The 18,987-nt window shown below is 43.7% G+C and overlaps 1 protein-coding gene across 2 annotated transcripts in view; it reads left to right on the top strand.

The window, feature by feature from the left end:
• Window positions 1–18,987, top strand: part of LOC115259196 (uncharacterized) — a 242,305-nt gene extending 223,318 nt beyond the window's left edge. For both annotated transcript variants that reach the window (XM_062852541.1, XM_062852540.1), the window contains exons 8-10: window positions 2,162–2,300; window positions 2,472–2,657; window positions 18,128–18,987. In XM_062852541.1, coding sequence (XP_062708525.1) covers window positions 2,162–2,300; window positions 2,472–2,657; window positions 18,128–18,201 — 399 coding nt within the window. In that variant the 3' untranslated portion in view covers window positions 18,202–18,987. The remainder of the gene's footprint in view (window positions 1–2,161; window positions 2,301–2,471; window positions 2,658–18,127) is intronic.

The raw sequence follows: 18,987 nt of genomic DNA, 5'->3' as shown, positions 1-18,987 counted from the left end.
CAATCACTTTCTTCTAACATTTTTATCGTTTCAATATTAGGCCTGCACCAGAGCTACATGATGAATTTGCAGATATTACAGACTCCAGGAGTCCTCATGAAAACGCATTGGCGAAATTACCCCAACCTCTTCTAGTATGTAAAGAAAAAAAAACTCGGAATGATCTCACCCAGTTCCATGTCATCAGATGACCGCAACCACTCCTTAACTCCTCCAATTTTCTGCAACACTGTTTGATACCAAGTGTGCATCCATTTTTATCACTTCACGAGCAAAGACAATGTGCACCTGCCCCAAACACGTGTCACTTTTCACTTTTTCCTTCGAACAATGCAACGCAACCGAGATTTCCATTTCAACTGTCACAAACACGCGTCACTTTTTGTTTTTTTCCACCGAACAATGCAACCCGATCGAAATCCAAATCGCAACTGCCCCAAACACGCGTCATTTTTCACTATTTCCTTCAAACAATGCAACGCGACCGAGATCCTCATCGCAACTGCCTTAAACACGCGTCACTTCGAACAATCTGAAAAAAGATGTAGGGTAAATTTCCAATTGTTGCACGGCTAAAAACTCGCCTATTGTTGCACACTCCATGTTATTCTTATGAGGTTGTGCAACAATTGGCGAATTTTTAGCCGTGCAGCAATTGGAAAATTACCCTATTTTTTGACAGATTAAGTTAGAAATAAATGTAAAAAAATATTTTTGTGGCAGGTCGGCCCTTCAGGAATTTTTGGTTTCTCATTAAACTTATAAAGTCATTTCCTTCGTTGGAGAACCCCCCTCCCGCGTAGCACTTCCAATGTCAACATCATGTGTACATCTATAAAAAAAACATACGCTCCCAAAAACAACGGGATTTAGTGGAAATTTTTGGGCAAACTTGACATTTTTGCAGGAGGAAATCTTGTTTGAAGTTGCAGCTGGAACTTGTGAGTTTTGTTTATGTATTAGGCGGCGGAACGGGGGGCTTCTCAATGGGTATCAGGTATCAGTAGGTCGGCTCCAGAGGTACGTTCTCTTCCATTTGGGAAACTTGTGTCATCAATTGTCGAAATCAATATGTAATTGAGTTAGTTTTAAAAATTGAAATTTTAGTTTTAAACATTTTATCAGTTTACCGAATAAACATGAATATGTTTGTTCCAAACGAACGAAATGTGTCTCCGTGAAATTACAGTAGGTAGGTACGGTGGGGTTTGGAAGATTTTTGACATATCTTGGCTTTTTTGTTTACAAAATTTCAATAAGAGTGGAAGGGAGGGCGAGAATTCCATACAGAGCCTTATTTCGTGCCCTGGTTGTTTACGATTCGGATTTTAGAAAAATTTCGTGAGCTTTCGGACTATGAAAAAATCGGCCAGCTTTTCATGGGTAGCTTGATTTAATTCATCTTGTGCGGTTTGCGTGCATAAGAAAATGTGCTGATTTATTATAACTTTATGAGCTCTTTCTGGAATTCTACAGGAATTCCATCCCGGATTTCTCCAAGGAATTCTTCTCGGTTTCTCTTCAAATTTGTTCCAAGACTCCTGCGGGAGTTTCTTGTGGGAGGGAGTTCTTGATGAGATTCTTCGTGAGTGATTCCTTCAAGAAATCCAGAAGGAACTTGCTGGAGTATTTCCTCAAAGAAATCTGTAGAAACTTCATGGGGAATGCCATACGTCAATACTACAAGGAGGTAATGCTCAAAATATTCCATAATAAACTCTTGAAGGCTGCCCATTGAAAACATCAGAGAACTCCAGAAGCGATTCTAAGAGAAGCTTTTGGCATGGCGCTGGGAATCAAAGTCATAATTACGCTACCCCCTTCCGACGATAATTATCAACAAAATTCATATTTCCGATAAAATGTTTGTTGTAACTTTAGATGTTTGACGCATGCTGTAAAATCACTTCAGCATTCTGCCACATGTGATTCCCAACACACAGCAGATCGACGAGGACAGTAACGAACCAGCATCGTCCCGGTAAATCAAATTGTCACAGTTGGTTGTTTTGTGTTCTAATTAGTTAGGATTCCGGCTAATTGCCCCCAATAATCATCAATTTTCCCCGGCTCATTCTGGCTGGTTCCATTCTCGGTTTGTCTGGTGGACCCACAACCAACCATCCAGCTCTCAAACGACTTTTCTCTGCCTTTTCCACAGACCGTGCACATTCAGTACAGTCCACCGGTAGCCACTTGTCTACCCCCCGGGAAATCAATACTTAGCCCGATGATGTGTCCCCACACCAACTGCACGCTGATACCGGAAGAAACCCAAATCAACGGAGCGATACTAGGAAGTGAGTGTGAGCGCATGGGAAGTAACAGAGCAGCACTCTAATGAGACTTTGATACTATTTGATCACCATCAACAAGAAGACGACGGAATACGTTGATGTTTGACTTTGCAGGCAGGCAAAAACCGTGAGACTTGTAACATCTGATTGGTTGCTTTTTGTCTGTCGTTCCAGGTACACCAATTAAGTCTCCTCCGGTATTCAGCAGGCAGAACTCGCTGTTGCTGAAAAAGCACGTCAAATTCAATCCTACCGAGAAGGCGAAAGTGTGCTGTAGTGGCGTCATACATCCGGAAAACGTGTTGACGAAGGATGGTACGAAACCCAACGGGCACATGGTGCAAATAGAAGCGCTTCCCGGTAAGTGAGAATTAGGGTTTGAGAGGTACGTTAACTGAGGGTGAACTCATCACTCTGGCTGGAATCAAATAAGCAATTAATTTCTAGGAACGCTTTACTATAGGGTTGTACATAATACCATCCTGTTTGCAGTTGTCAAATGACGAAACAGAATGCCGATTAACATGTTGAAATTCAACAAGCCATTATTGCTAACCGTACTTCATGTACACTCTAGATATTAAAATGTTGAAAAATCTTCGGCTAGGGTGCGAACTGTTTCATTTGTCCCCATTTAAATTTTCGAACCGTTTGTCAAGTAAACACTAGGTACTGCAGAACTGATGGGAGCGATGAGAGAGAACATGCGTGTGCGTTCAAATAAATGAACAAAATATATTAGCATCGATTTCCGCAGAAACAGACGAATAATTGATGTTTATTCCTGTATTTACCAAATTTTCGTTTTCATCAGTGCTCCTCGGCAGCAAGCAATCCTTCAATCGTCGCATCACTCGGAAGCGCAGAAGATGATAGAATGTGATAAACACATTTTAGCACGTTCCAGTAAATTGCTGGATGTACTGTAGATTCTGTAGTCTAACGTGAGTCATGGTGCTGAGAGGTCTCATGTTGTTTCTCAGATCAATGTATTTTTGGATTCCTTCTCGGGTCCTGAAAGTCCTGGGTCCTGGGTTAAATTTGAAGGCAAAATTGAAGCGGTTTTATAGTTTTATGAGTCAGCGGCATAATTCTATGACTGAGCGGCATGGTTCTATGACTTGTAGTCATGATATCATAAAGCGACATATTTTATGATTTCATAACTTTTTGTCATGTTTTGGGATCCGGATTTTTGCCCGTGTACACCCTTCAAGTTCCTTATGTTCTTCTCTGCTTCTATCCTTCATGAAAAACGTAGTACCAAACAATATCTCTGCACCTAGCTCTGCACTTCTCCGATTGTCGAGATTCTCTCATTGGTCTACGCGTGGTCTGCTGATTGCCGTTTTTCTGTTTGATCCAGTTAAAACTGGGTTGGACTTGGATGAGGTCACAGTTTCAACCCCAACCCGACTTCGCACTTCGTACCCGACCCCACAAGCGTAGATTTTTTTTTATAACCATACGGGTTTGGGCCGAAGGGTTTCAGATTTTCATGAAACTTTTCCCACAGGCAGAGCTCATAGATATATGAACAAAAAAAAATGAGAAAAATGAAGGTCGCCTATTTTTCCGGAAAACTCAAGTGGAAATTCTTTGTTTTCCCCTAACACTACTAACTTTGAAAAATCTCAACTCAAGAACGAAGCGTCATAGAAACAAAGTTTTTTTTTAGAAAAAAAAGCAAATTTTCTCAGAAATCAAGAAAAAAATATGAACTGGACAAAGTTTTCCACAAAATATCCCACAGTTGAGAAAATTCATAAAGAAAATCCGGAAAAACTTTGGCTACAGGCTCATGGAAAATTATCAAAAACATATTTTCGAGAAGGTTATTCCATAAGCTTTATTCGCTGAAATTTTTGAAATGCACTTTTTTCGTTTTTCAGTTATGGCCAATTTTGTTGAAAAATGTCCAAATGTGCCATATGAGCCTTGTTTTTACATCATAACTCAAGAACGAAGCATCGTAGAAACAAAGTTTTTTACCGAAAATAAAAGCATTTTTTTTTTCAGGAATCCAAAAAAAATATGGCGTGGACCACCGTTGAGAAAATTCATAAAGAAAAGCCGGAAAACTATGGCCGAACTCGCGGAAAATTTTCGAAAAAAATATTTTTGAGAAGGTAATTTCATATGCTTTGATTGCTGAAGTTTTTGGAAAGCACTTTTTTTTTCGTTCCTGAGTTATGGCCAATTTTGAAAAAAAAATGAACATATAATATAGGTTTACATGGCCATTTGTCACAAAATTGGTCATAACTCAGGAAATAAAAAAAAAGTGCATTCCAAAAATTTCAGCTTATAAAATCACCTTCTCAAAAATTTTTTTTTTAAATATTCAACGAATCCGGGCATAGTTTTTCAGGTTTTGCTTAATGAATTTTCTCAACGGTGGAAAACTTTTTCCACTTCATATTTTTTTGGATTGCTGAGAAAATTATCTTTTATTTTCATTAAAAAATTTGTTTCTACGATGCTTCGTTCTTGAGTTATGATTTTTGAAAAAGGCTTATATGGCGCATTTGGACATTTTTAAACAGAATAGGCCATAACTCAAAAACGAAAAAAAGTGCATTCCAAAAATTTCAGCGAATAAAGCTTCTGAAATAACCTTTTCAGAAATATTTTTTTGAAAAATTTTCTGCGAGTTCGGGCATAGTTTTTCCGGCTTTTCTTTACGAATTTTCTCAACTGTGGAAAATTATGTGGAAAACTTTGTCCAGTTCATATTCTTTTTGCAATTCTGAGAAAATTTGCTTTCGCTTTCTAGAAAAAACTTTGTTTCTACGATGCTTCGTTCTTGAGTTATGATTTTTAAAAGTAAGTAGTATCAGGGGAAAACAAGAAATTTCCACCTAAATTTTCCGAAAAAATAGGCGACCCTGATATTTTTTTCAATTTTTGTTATTTATTTATCCGTAAGCCCTGGTGGAAAAACTTTAATGAAAATCTGAGACCCTTCGGCCCAATTTGTACGATAATAAAAAAAATGCCCTTGTACTAAAGCTTGTTTGACGTTGTTTGTTTGATGATGATGATTGTGTACCCACCATCAGCGCAAGGATTACCTATGGCTGCAGAGTCATACCGGAACGGAATGATCTACCTGATGGTTTGTTGTAGCAGGGTAAGCTAAACTCACTGGAGACCTTCGGAAAACAACATGATAATTGTTATCTCGTGACAAAGTCTGGCCACCCCACGAACATTTGCCCGGAAACCAGTTCATTTAACTTCCTTAGGCTACCCCTCCAAAATCCCCATATAAGTCATGTACAAATATAAAAAGTAATAATAAGGAACGAACTCACCGGGTAATCCTGACCAGCTGGTTTTCTATGTTTGGCTTTGGTCTCAGCATGCAAACGGTCCAAACCATATAAAATGTGCACTCGTTCACACCACTCGCTGATTCTCCGATCGTCCATCAAAGAATCCAAAAAAAAAAATACATCAGCGAGAATACCCGACGCACTGAAAAACAATCTCTTGGATACTAGCATTTCCGAACTCGGAATAACGACGAACACGAGCACCATGATGCGGGCAATGTGGTATCTTGCCACCGAGCCATCGTCGATCGTTTACACAAAGTGCGAACAAAAAACACAAAGAAAAATACTAAAACGCGGGAACGACGAAATATTTCAGCCTCCGCTCCCTGCTTGTCACTGACGACCGACGACCTTTCACTCTTCCATCAGCGTTCCACCCAAGTACGAACTAAAAACACAAGAAAAATGCAAAAACGCGGTAAAGACGAAATGCGGCATGTTTCAGCCTCCACGCCCTGCTTGTTACTGAGCTTGTTTGACGTTGTTTGTTTACACATTTTCCGCCAATCCAGTTCCAACTCAGGTTAAAAAGAAAAACGGCATAAACCTCACTTTACACTCACTTTTTTTCCGCCAAACTCAATTTACGCACTTATTCCCAAAAAGCGCTCCACCAATTTACGCTCCTTGGGTGATGCATAATCGAAGTTTGAAATTGTTTCTCAAATTGTCCGTCTCAAGAGCACTACCATCAGCAGAGTTGCAAAATTTAGTGGTTCCCAATCTTGAATGACGGGTCACGCAAACTTCTCGAGATCCAAAAGTTCTAGAAGAGGGTCAGATTTTTTTTTTCGGATTCTGCGTCTCAAGAAGCGTGTACATTACATGTGTTACAATAATATGGTGTTGCACAGATCAGTAGTTCTCAATTACCGAAAGTGCGATTAGAAAGTGAAATAGGTTTTCAGATTCTGCGTCTCAAGAATCACAGTATAGTGGCGTTGCAAAGCTCAGTGGTTCCCAAGCTGGAGTCACGGGCTATGCTAATTTCGCAAGAACGGAAAGTCCAAGGAGAAGGTGTGAATGCTATTTAGAATCTATATCTCACGGAGCAATAATTGTATTAACCCTTCAGCGCGCGCGCTGTTGTAAAAAGTACAACACTATCAAAAAACCTCGCTCTTCGTATACAGCGTGAGCACGGTGCAGTTTCGGTTGCATGATGGCGCGCGTCCTGAAAGGTTAAAGTGGTGTAGTAAAGCTCAGAGGTTTCCAAACTGGGGTCACGGGCCATGACAATTTCTCAAGAATCTAGAGTGCACCGAGAGAGTAAAAATGGTTTTCAGATTCTGCGTCTCAAGAAGCAGTTAATATAATAAAGAGGCGTTATGAATCTCAGTTCTCAAGCTGGGGTCACGGGCCGTGCTGTCCGAGAAGAAGGTGTGATTTTTTTTTAACCGTTATGTGTCCGACAAACGTTTTGCTTTTTTCTACAGCGTGTATTTTGAATGGTTGCTGGGTACCCGGGTACCCTGTCGGCCACACAAGGGTTAATATCCTGCGTCGCAAACCCCTGAAACACTTCCGAGACTGCTGGAGTTCCTGTTGAACCCCTTTAAGAACCCCTGAAACGCCCCTTTTTCTGTTCAGGTGAGTCCCTCCCCCCCCTACGACCCCCTGAGAACCCCTTATCCACCTGATTGTCCTGAAAAATAATTTCATTTCGTTCTCACACTTTCGGTTCTTGAGAAATTCGCGAAGCCCGTGACCATAAATTAAAAACCGCTGGTATTTGCAACACACGAATATTGTAGTGAATAATGTTGATGTAAGACTGACTTTAACAAGGTAGGCATTGACATTGATGACGCTGACAGTTGATTAGAATAAAGATTATTATGTAAAAGCACTTCAAAGAGACAAGTTGTATTTATTGATCATCCCTACATACCTCAAATATTGAAGATACTCATTCTTTAGATGACTAATCCGAAAAACATGTTCACTTAACACTTTGGTTCTTGCGAAATTATTGTGGCCCGTGAACCCCGATTGTGAACTACTGAGTTCTGTAATACTACCAAATTGTAATCAGTTCTCCGTGAGGCGTGAATTGAGAAAAAAAAAACATTTTCATTTCATCCTGAAATTTCGAGTTTTTGAAGATTTTGCGTGGCCCGTCGCCATGAATTGAATATCACTGATCATTGAAATGCATCTGTTTTAAGGGTACCGCACTTTAAGATAAACAAGCCGTAAAAAGGCACTACTTTCTAGAACTTCCGAAACTTCAGTAATTCCTGTGGCCCGTGGCATCATATTGGCAATCACTGGGCTATACACTGAAGTTTTTTTTTTACAACGGTAATAGTACCGCGTAAAAAAACCACGTAAAAACGCGATACTTCAAAAAACGTCGTAAAAATCCACGTTATTTAAAAAAAAAAACAGATTAATCCACCTAGTGGTGATAGTGCCTTTCTCGTCAAACATGTACCCATGATCTTTCCTAGGTTGGGATACAACTGGGATTATTTTGCTTCAGAATGTTGGCTTCAGCCTTTTGGGGGAATCGAAAACACTAGTTTATGATTTTTCCCGACGTTTCGATCTGTATGGGGCCTTTTCAAGGGTTCAATCGGTCAAGGTTTCCTAGTCATGATGGCCTTGCCTAACTTAAAAATGTCATACGAAAGTTTTGGTATTTATTGAGTCCGTTCGGTTTGAAACCGTCGTGATGTGGACAATCTCCTACCTATCGGGCGGTTTAGAATTCGGTCCCTGTTTTTGGAATCTTCAACTATTGTTTGTTTAGCTAGATTCTGTGATAGGGCCATCATTCCGAAGCATGATCTTTCCGTCGACGTAATGCGAACTGTTCCTGAATCCTGAGAATACCTTATTTAGAAAAGCAATAATTTTAATAAAATTGGGAAATTTATTAGTTGAACATATTCCGACGTTACGTTAAACGTATAGACTGGGCTGAAAAATATCAGAATTTTCAGTTGACTGCTTGAGCACTTTCACTATCACTGAAGACCGATCAACATCAAGACGATAATTACAAGCTAGGATATAACCTCTTTCACAATCACAGATGACTTTACGGCAGGCCTGCTCAACCTTTCGTGGCCGCGGGCCACAAGTGATACTCCATACCAGTCGACGGGCCAGACATTCAATTTCGACATCAAAATTCGAAAGCACGAATGCAACAGTGAAATTTTGTACATCCGGTTAGCCGTTCTCACGGCAAATCACAACACTGACATCATTTGGGTCATAAAAATGTGAGCAAGAATTCTTGATTTTTTGCAAAAATCACCCTGAATACTTTTTTTCTGAATTTTGCCGAACTGCAGGTTGCAGCAAACAATTTGCTGAAATTCAGCAAACTTCCCTGATTCGTTCAGTAAACTATGCTGTTCAGCAGCAACGTTTTTCTGAAATTCAGTAAATTTTGCTGAAATTCTGCTTCAAATTTGGCTGTACCTTTCAAGTTTAAATTTTTTAAATTTATGTATTTAAATTTTTTAATCTTTGAAAATTTTTAACAAAACACTCTACCTATTTCGAGTTTATTTTAAATATTAAATTTTATTTAAATATGAAATATCTTCAAATATTTCAATCCTTGGGCCAAGTTTCATTCATCGATTCCGCGGGCCGTATGTTGGACAGCCCTGCTTTACGGTCTTCGACATAGTTTTTTCTTCACACTTTAGGCTATGTTTTATTATCATAGGTTACAAAATTCATGTAAAGTTTGACAAAAAATGCAAGCAAGTGAAATTGCCCATACTAAGTCCCATAAGAAAATTCCCAGTAGTTTTAGACGGGAAAAAGGATTGAAAAAACTTTCTCCGGGGATGATGCGATAATTTTCTCATATAACATTGACCTATCCTACTGTATATTTTTACACCTCAGTGATTTGATGAGATTGCTTTAGTACAGATAAACAGACATATCATTTGTAACATATTGCTATTATATTCATCGTTACGAAAAAATAATCGCCGAATGCTAATCAGGTTGCGTTTCACTGCGGCTTGATGTTGGTAGTGAGTAGACGTCAAACGAGCAACAACGATTAATATTTGTTTCAACCGTTGAAAACAAGGACGATGGAGGGTGAGTAGAGTAAGACGTCTGTATGTATGTGGCCTTAGTTCAGTCAAGATTTTGTTTTCTTACACATATTTATCGCTTGCATTGACTTTGTTCATTTTTGAAGTTCCTGCGAAGCACCCTAGGAAGCACCCAATGCTGGTTTTGCATCATTATCGGTAGCCTCTAATGTGGTCTTAGCCTATTTTCTTGCTAATCGTTCCTCATGGTTTAAAAAAAGACCGCGGTTCGATGTGTCGCATGCATAGGTTTGGTTCTTTTTGGCATTTGGCCACTTCCGGATGGACACCCTAGATCGGTCTTGGAACACTATCGGTAGCCTTTATAAAGATCTTCGTTGTGGTCTGAGCCTATTTTCTGACTAATCGTTCATCACGTTATTTAAAAAGCCGCTGTTTAATGTGCCACAGGCATGGGTTTTGATATCTACTACATTTGACCACTTCCAGCGGGACACCCGGAACCGGTTCCGGAACTCTATCGGTTGATTCAAATATGATCTGAAACTATTCTCTTTTATTAACCGTTTATCAGGTTGCCTGAAGAACTTGCGATTTGATGCGTCGCATGTAAGGGGTTGGTTAACTTTTATACTTGGCTATTTCCGGCGTGACATCTGGAACCGGTTCTGTAACACTACCGGTTCCGATATGGTCTGAGGATGTTTCCCTGCCCACTGTTCATCAGGCTATCGAAAAAGCCGCTGTTTGTTATATCGCATGCATGGGTTTTGTTCACTTTCATATTTAGCCAGTTCCGGAGGAACACCCAGAACCCGTTCCGGAATACTACCGGTTCAGATATGGTCTGAGAATGTTTTCCTGCCTACTGTTTATCAGGTTATCGAAAAACCCGCTGTTTGATGTGTCGCATGTATGGCTTTGGTTCATATTCATATTTGGCCACATCCGGCGGATCAGCCGGAACCGGTTCCGGAACACTACCGGTTTAGATATGGTCCGAGAATATTTTCCTGCCTACTGTTCATCAGGTTATCGAAAAATCCGCTGTTTGATGTGTCGCATGAAGGGTTTGGTTCACTTTCATATTTGGCCACTTCCGGCGGGTCACCCGGAACCGGTTCCGGAACACTACCGGGTCAGATATGGCCCGAGACTATTTTCCTGTTTACCGTTCATCATGTTTTCGAAAGTTGAGGTTTACTGCCAAAAAGTGATGTGAGTTTTTTTGTACACACACATACACACACACATACATACTAGAGTGGGTCATCGTTTATATGGAAAAATGAAAAATTCAATGGTACCCCATCAGATCAAAGCTTTTTTGATCCCATTTCAGGACCCAAATGAGTGTGCAAAATTTGGGCACGATCGGTTATGTCTACATTTTGCGCATCGTGTTTGAAGTTTGTATGGGATTTTACATGGAAAAACACACTTTTTTGCATTTCTCTCATAACAAGCTCGAATTTTTCTAAAACCGTGTAACCGATAAAGTGAAAACATAGCCTAGGGTGTCCTGAAAAACTTTGTCGAAGACCGCGAAGTGATCTGATGCTTATGAAAAAAGTTATAGCATTGGCATTGCTTGGCGAAACAGCATGATTTTGTTGCTATTGTTATTCCTTTACATGTTAAACCATAAACACATGCATGCGGTTCGTTGGTTATAACTATTTTCACAAGCATCGGATCGCTTTGCGGTCTTCAACAAAGTTTTTCAGAACATCCTAGGCTATCATTTTACAATATCAGTTAAAAAGTTTCAGACAAACTTTTTCAACTTATGGCTAAAATACAAAAAAGTATGTTTTCCCATACAAAATCCCATACAAATTTCAATTGCAATGCGCAAAGTGTAGACGCAACCGATCGTGCTCAAATTTTGTACAGATACTCAGGACCCGAAACGGAACCAAAAAAGCTTTGATCTGAGAAAACGGTTCCGATGACCCACACTAATACATACACACACACACATACATACACACACACAGACATCACTGTCGATGAGGCCAAGCAGGAGCACGCGGTCGCGTTGCTGGCTGCAGCAGCGGCGGAACCCGCAAAGGAGAAAGCGTCTAAGTTTACGCAAACGGAGGCCTTCTCCTTCGCGGGTAGTCCGAAGAGTGTGGAAGCGAATGCTCGTGACAAACGTGACAAGCATTCGCAGAAGCGGGCGAGGCAGCCGTCAGGTGAGGAGCTGTCTGGCGGCGCCCGCAAGGCCAGGCGCATAATAACCCCGAAAGCCGGTGGTAATGCCGGAAAGTCGGACCCCAGCCAGGGTTCCCGGAAAGCTGGGAAGGATGGGCCTGAAATGGCCGGCCCGTCCCGGAATGATGGGAACAAGGGGTTGCGACCAATGGTGGGCCCTCAGCAGCCAGGGCGATCCAAGGAGAGGACCCTCCTTGGACAAAGGTAGAGCGGAAGAGGAAGAAGAAGGTGAATCCGCAGGCAGAAGTGCAGGTCGCCAAGCCAAGGCGTAGGAAGGCAGGTGCCAGGCGCGAAAAAGGCGACGCTATCGTCATCAAGACCGAACAGTCGAAATACTCGGACGTCTTGAAGGCGATGAGGTGCGACGCCAAGCTTGAGGGTCTTGGAGCCGACGTACGCAGTATCAGACGTACTCGTACGGGTGAAATGATCCTGGAGCTTAAGCGCGAGAAGGATCACAAGGGCGCCGCCTACAAGAGGCTGGCAGAAGAGGTCCTTGGTGATGGAGTGGAGGTGAGGGCTCTTACGCATGAGGCGACTCTGAAGGTCAAAGACCAAGACGAGATCACCGAAGCGGAAGAGCTTGTCACGGCACTGCGGCAACAGTGCGATGTTCAGGTGGCCGCCACAGCCGTCAAGCTGCGGAAGGGGCCAGCAGGGACACAGATAGCTCTGGTTCAGCTACCTGTGGCGGACGTTAAAAAGTCCGTTAAAGTAGGGCGGATAAAGGTGGGCTGGTGCGTATGTCCTTTGACATTCCACGAGCCACCAGAGGTTTGCTTTAGGTGTCTGGAACCAGGACACAAGTCGTGGGACTGTAAAGGCCCTGACAGGCGCAAACTGTGTCGGCGATGCGGCGCTGAAGGTCATATAGGGACAATGGAAATGCGCGGCAAAATTTCTTAAATATCGCGGGCCACTTTTGTGAATTTCGCGGCGATTTCGCGGCCCCATATTTTTGACCGTTTTGTTAAAGAAAACTGCAATTTTTCATGCCAAATGGATAATTTATTTGATTTAGTGAGGCGTAATCATCACTTCTTAGAAAAAAATAACAAATTTAATGAAAACTCTGGAAAGAAATATATATTTAAAAACCGTTAACTTTTATTGTGCGGATACGGAATCGTGATGAACATTACATTGTAAAAAGTTATCAGATATTTATAATTTAAAAATTTGAAATAGATGGAAATTTGAAGGGTATTTTCGTAATTTCATAAAATTTCGCGGCATTTCGCGGGGTTTCTTAAATTTCGCGGTGGTAGCCCAATTTCGCGGATTTCGCGGCTTCCGCGAAATCGCGAATTTCCATTGTCCCTAGTCATAAGGCCCAAAGCTGCACGAGTCCACCCATCTGTATGATCTGTACCGGGAAATCCTCGAACAACAGACATACAACGGGTGGTCCAAGGTGCCCGGCCTTCAAGAAAGCCGCAGTGAACAACAAATCACAGTGCAGCTAACGCAGCTGAACCTGAACCACTGTGATGCGGCTCAGCAACTGCTTTGTCAGGCGGTTTCTGAGTGGGAGACGGATATCACCATCATTTCGGACCCATACCGAGTACCCGCCGGCAACGGCAATTGGGTCTTGGATGGGACCAGGAAAATGGCGGCGATATGGACGACGGGTAAATACCCCGTGCAGGAGTTGGTGTCTTCTACCTATGAGGGCTTCGTGGTCGCCAAAGTAAACGGGGTCTTCTTCTGTAGCTGTTATGCGCCTCCGCGGTGGCCGATCGAGCGGTTCACGCAAATGCTGGACCACCTAACGACCGTGCTAACAGGGCGAAGGCCGGTGGTAATAGCGGGTGACTTCAATGCCTGGGCTGTGGAATGGGGAAGCCGTTTCACGAACCAGCGGGGTCAGATCCTGCTAGAAACACTGGCCATCTTAGATGTCGACTTGGCTAACGTCGGTACCAAGAGTACCTATAGTCGAAACGGAGCGGAGTCAATTATTGACGTGACCTTTTGTAGTCCTGGCCTAACAAGTAGTTCGAACTGGAGAGTAGATGATGGCTACACTCACAGCGACCACCTGGCGGTTCGCTACAGTATCGACTACAACAACAGCAGACAGCAGATAGAAGAAGAGGCGGCTAGGCCAAGGCCAAGCCCTCGTAGGTGGAAGACATCATACTTCGACGAAGAGGTATTTAGGGAAGCGCTCCGCCGTGAGCGAAACTTACTCGGTTTAGACGGCGACGAGCTGGTAGCGGTGCTCTCACGTGCGTGTGATGCGACCATGCCTAGGCGAGTCCACCCTAGAAATGGGAGGCCACCGGCTTACTGGTGGACCGACGCGATTGCGGACCTGCGCCGCACCTGCCTACGGGCTAGGCGACGGATGCAGCGAGCACGATCAGAGGAAGAGCGAAACGAACGGTGGGTGGTGTTCGCCGCTGCAAAAGCCGCGCTCAAGACCGAGATAAGAGCAAGCAAAAAGGCCTGCTTTGAGGGTCTCTGTCAGAGTGCCAATACGAACCCGTGGGGTGACGCCTACAGGATCGTTATGGCCAAGACGAGAGGTGTGATGGCTCCTACAGAGCAATCTCCAGAGATGTTGGAGGGGATCATTGGAGGACTTTTTCCGCGTGATGATCCTAGTCCTTGGCCTCCTTTCGTAGGACAGCCGGGGACTGGGGCTGGCGATGAGGAGAGGGTCACCGATGTGGAACTTGCGGGGATAGCTAAGTCCCTTAGCGTAGGTAAGGCCCCAGGTCCGGACGGAGTTCCGAACCTGGCCTTAAAAGTAGCTATTGCAGAGGCTCCCGAGATGTTCAGGTCTGCTATGCAGAAATGCCTGGACGAGGGAGTTTTTCCAGAAGCTTGGAAGAGGCAGAGCCTGGTACTATTGCCAAAGGCGGGGAAACCACCCGGAGACCCGTCGGCATATAGACCAATATGCTTGATTGACACGGCGGGGAAGGTGCTCGAAAAGATCATCCTCAATAGAATGTTGCGGTTCACTGAGGGCGTAAATGGTCTGTCGAGCAACCAGTATGGCTTCCGGAAGGGGAGGTCCACCGTAGACGCTATCTTGTCGGTTACAAAAACCGCCGAGAAAGCACTCGAGCCTAAGAGGAGGGGAATTCGCTTCTGCGGGGTAGTGACTCTGGATGTAAGGAATGCATTTAATAGCGCCAGTTGGGCTGCTATTGCCGATGCGCTCTTGCGTCTGGGGATACCGGAGTACTTGTACAAGATTCTCGGAAGCTACTTTCAGAATCGCGTACTAGTATACGACACGGAGGTGGGTCGGAAGTGCTTTCACATAACCTCAGGAGTCCCGCAAGGTTCCATCCTGGGTCCGGTGTTATGGAATGTCATGTACGACGAGGTGTTGAGGTTGGAGTACCCGGTGGAAGTGGTGATTGTCGGATTTGCCGACGAAATTACGCTCGAAGTCTACGGTGAAACGATCGAGGAGGTGAAGTTGACTACCGACCACTCGATCAAGGTTGTGGAGGCGTGGATGCGGTCCAGAAAACTGGAGCTGGCTCACCACAAGACAGAGGTGACGGTTGTTAACAACATGCAGTCGGCGCAGCAGACGGAGATCAGTGTAGGAGAGTGCACTATCCTGTCGAAGCGCTCTGTCAAGCAATTGGGCGTGATGATCGACGATAAGCTTACCTTCGGTAGCCACGTCGATTATGCCTGTAAAAGAGCCTCCACAGCTATTGCGGCACTGTCCCGGATGATGTCCAATAGCTCAGCGGTGTACGCCAGTAAGCGCAAGCTTCTGGCTAGTGTTGCTACGTCCATACTTAGGTATGGCGGCCCGGCGTGAGGTACCGCGCTAAGTACTGAATGATACCGACGGAAGCTGGAAAGTACTTACAGGCTTATGTGTCTGAGGGTTGCAAGCGCGTACCGTACCGTGTCACACGACGCTCTCTGTGTCATTAATGGTATGGTGCCTATCAGCATTCTTATCTGTGAGGACATGGAGTGCTTCGAAATGCGCGGCACAAGAGGCATACGCAAGACTGTCAGGATGGCCTCTATGGTCAAATGGCAGCGCGCGTGGGACAGTTCCACCAAAGGAAGGTGGACCCATAGGTTGATACCGAGGGTAGATAGTTGGATTAATAGGCGCCATGGGGAAGTTTCATTCCTCCTGACACAGGTCCTTACAGGTCATGGCTGCTTCCGACAGTATCTACACCGTTTCGGGCATGCGGATTCTCCCGAATGCCCAGTGTGCAATGGTTTGGTGGAAACGGCGGAACACGTTTTGTTCGTGTGCCCGCGTTTCCGCACAATGCGTGACCGCATGCTTGCCACATGCGGGGAGGACACAACTCCGGACAACTTGGTCCAGAGAATGTGTAGGGATGAGATTAGCTGGAATGCCGTTTCAACGGCTATCACCCATATCGTCTGGGAGCTACAAAGGAGGTGGCGCGTGGACTCGGAGAATGGCTAGTCCAGATGCAGTACAAGAGGTATTCCAGGGGTTCGAAATCGGCTTCGTAGGTCATACCGGTGCCCTGCGGTCGAGATCGACCCTTACAGCGATTAAGTAGCCGCGGAGAGGAAGTCCCGGTAGCGGTGCTGTCGTGGCGTCAGTCTACTGGGTTGGATCTGAGCCCGCGGTTGGAAAGGGGTCCCCGGCAAGGGTCGGGGTAGGTGAGACCCTGCTGTCTGCAACCTACGGATGCATCTGATAGGGCCTGAAGGGTAGTAATACCCTTCCTTTGCGGGCAGGTCAGATCGGGTTGCATGTGGGCATCAGTTCTTGATGTCCGCTCAGCAGTAGGGCGCGGGCGGGGTTGACCCTGCCCGCCTTCCGAGGACAAAGGGAGTGGCGAGGACCACTCGGGAAACTGGCTAAGCGCCAGCACGCTACCGTGATGGACTCTCCAGAGCGAGTCATCGATGTTCGTTGCTGCTAGGCTACGGCAGCTAACCTTGAGGGTGCGATATGCACTAGCCCCTCTCTGAAGCAATACCTTCTTGGTGGTTCCGGAGAGACGTAGGGTTTGGCGACCATAGGAATGTGTTTTAGTGGGTCGAGGAGAGAGTAATCCTGGCTTCTACCGGCATTGTAGAATACGGCCTTAACCCCACACTACCCTAACCTTCCTGTTAGGGTGTCTGATGAGCAGATTTATCCCCCTATGGTTTAGAAGGAAAAAAAAACACAGACATCACCTCAATTCGTCGAGCTGAGTTGATTGGTATATGTTACTCGACCCTCCGGGCCTTCTATCAAAAAGTCATTTTTGGAGTGAACATATAGCCTTTCCAGTACACTTAGTGTACGAGAAAGGCAAAAACGTGTAAAAAACTTCAGTGTATTCAAGTAAGTTAATCCAAAGGAGTAGAATCCGAGAAACATTTTCTTTTCGTCGCCACACTTGCAGTTCTTGAGATTGGGAACCACTGATCTTTTTATTACAGCTACTTTATGCAATGTACTCCCTGAAGTACAGGATCCGAAAAACCTTTTTACTGCATCCTCACATCTTTGGTTCTTAAGAAATTCGCTTGGCTCACTACTAGGCCGCGACCTACGACTTAACTTCCTATCCGAGAGAAGGCGTGGTCTGATATTTTTATCTCAAATTGAACCTAGACCGACTGGGGTGAGAGGCAACCACGCTTACCACTACACCATCGCCAAACAACGGTAATCACAGAAAATAAGACTACATCGGTTCGTATTCGAGAGATATGGTTAATTAACTCCTTATTTACACTAACGAATTCGATTACCATATCGAGATAACAGAAATGATGGACTCATTTTTTAACTTGCTCGTTTGAAATTTGAATTCGCTTAAATAATATTTTCCAGATCAAACAGAAATCTGAAACGTAGCGAAGAGGAAAGCAGACCCTTCGCTCAACCACTGATCCCAATCGTGAACAGTTTTTCTTCACATTCTTCTTTTTCTTGGTGCTCTATCCCTACTATCGCTCTACCCATGCTTCTCAGTGTGGTGTTATATGAGTTCTCCGAAAGCTACTAGCTTGGAGTTTTCTTGGACCAGAAATCGAACCCAGTCATCCTGAGCATGGTTATGCTGAATACCCGCGCGAATTCCGCTTCAGCTATGTGGGCCCCCGTACAGGAAGTTTACGACCTCAAATGAACAAATTATCGCTGAAAATATGCTAATGACAGCAATTTCGCCTTATCGCAAAAAAAAAACCGTTTTAATAACATTGCATTTTTCCCTTCTCTCTTTTGTGCTTGCTGCCTGCTTCCGGGGCCACCCAGAGTACAACGAGGAAATCCTTTCCTGGAAGGAACAAAAACTGGCGGCCAAGCATTTTAATCCACCGGAAAAGTAGGATAAATGGATTTCCCACCCACAGTTGACCAACCGAAACCTTACTACGATGGTGCTGCTGCAGTAATGAGGCGAGGGCGGCGTTCTTCCGAGAAGCGAATTAAAATCACCTATTCTTTTTTTTACCACGCAACAAGCATTGGTTCATCATCCGGTCATAATTTGCTCGCATCAGCTAGCCATGTTTGTCCAGCACCCACATCACTTTCACTATATTAGGTAGACATGATGCTTCATTGCATATCGTTTGTCAACTTTTTTTTTATGTTGTTATGTGTACAGGAAGAAAAAGTGATGATTATCATGAAGTATGATTTATTCACACTCTAGTGAACCAACGCGGGCAAAGGTTCGAAAGTAATATCATAGTTGCCGAAACCTTCAGAGCAATTAGAGCATGTAACAGAAAATTCAAGTGCAATGTCTCTTAACATATTTGTTCTTTGTTGGTTTTGTATCCCTTCTAATGAGACAAAACTAGACTGAATATGTCTTGAAAAACTAACGATTAAAAATGTTTTTTCTAACTGTTGTCAATGAAAGAGGGCCCAATCTGCTTTCGAAACTTCAAAGAAAAAAAATAAGATAATTGATGGCATAGAATTACCAATCTTCTAATGGCTACCGGTGTTTCTTCATTCATTAAAATTTATATTTTGCAGCATAGTACAATACACAACAGATAAAATTGGAATTATACTAGAACATAAAAAATGTTCTGCGGTAATAAGGTAGGTAACGATATTATCGACATCATCGTTGGGACCTTTTACACCTTCACCTTGTT

The sequence above is a fragment of the Aedes albopictus genome, chromosome 2 (assembly GCF_035046485.1).
Source record: "Aedes albopictus strain Foshan chromosome 2, AalbF5, whole genome shotgun sequence".
In the NCBI taxonomy this organism is placed as follows: domain Eukaryota; kingdom Metazoa; phylum Arthropoda; class Insecta; order Diptera; family Culicidae; genus Aedes; species Aedes albopictus.
The sequence above is the reverse complement of the archived record's forward strand: the minus strand, read 5'-3'. Positions and strand labels throughout refer to the sequence as shown.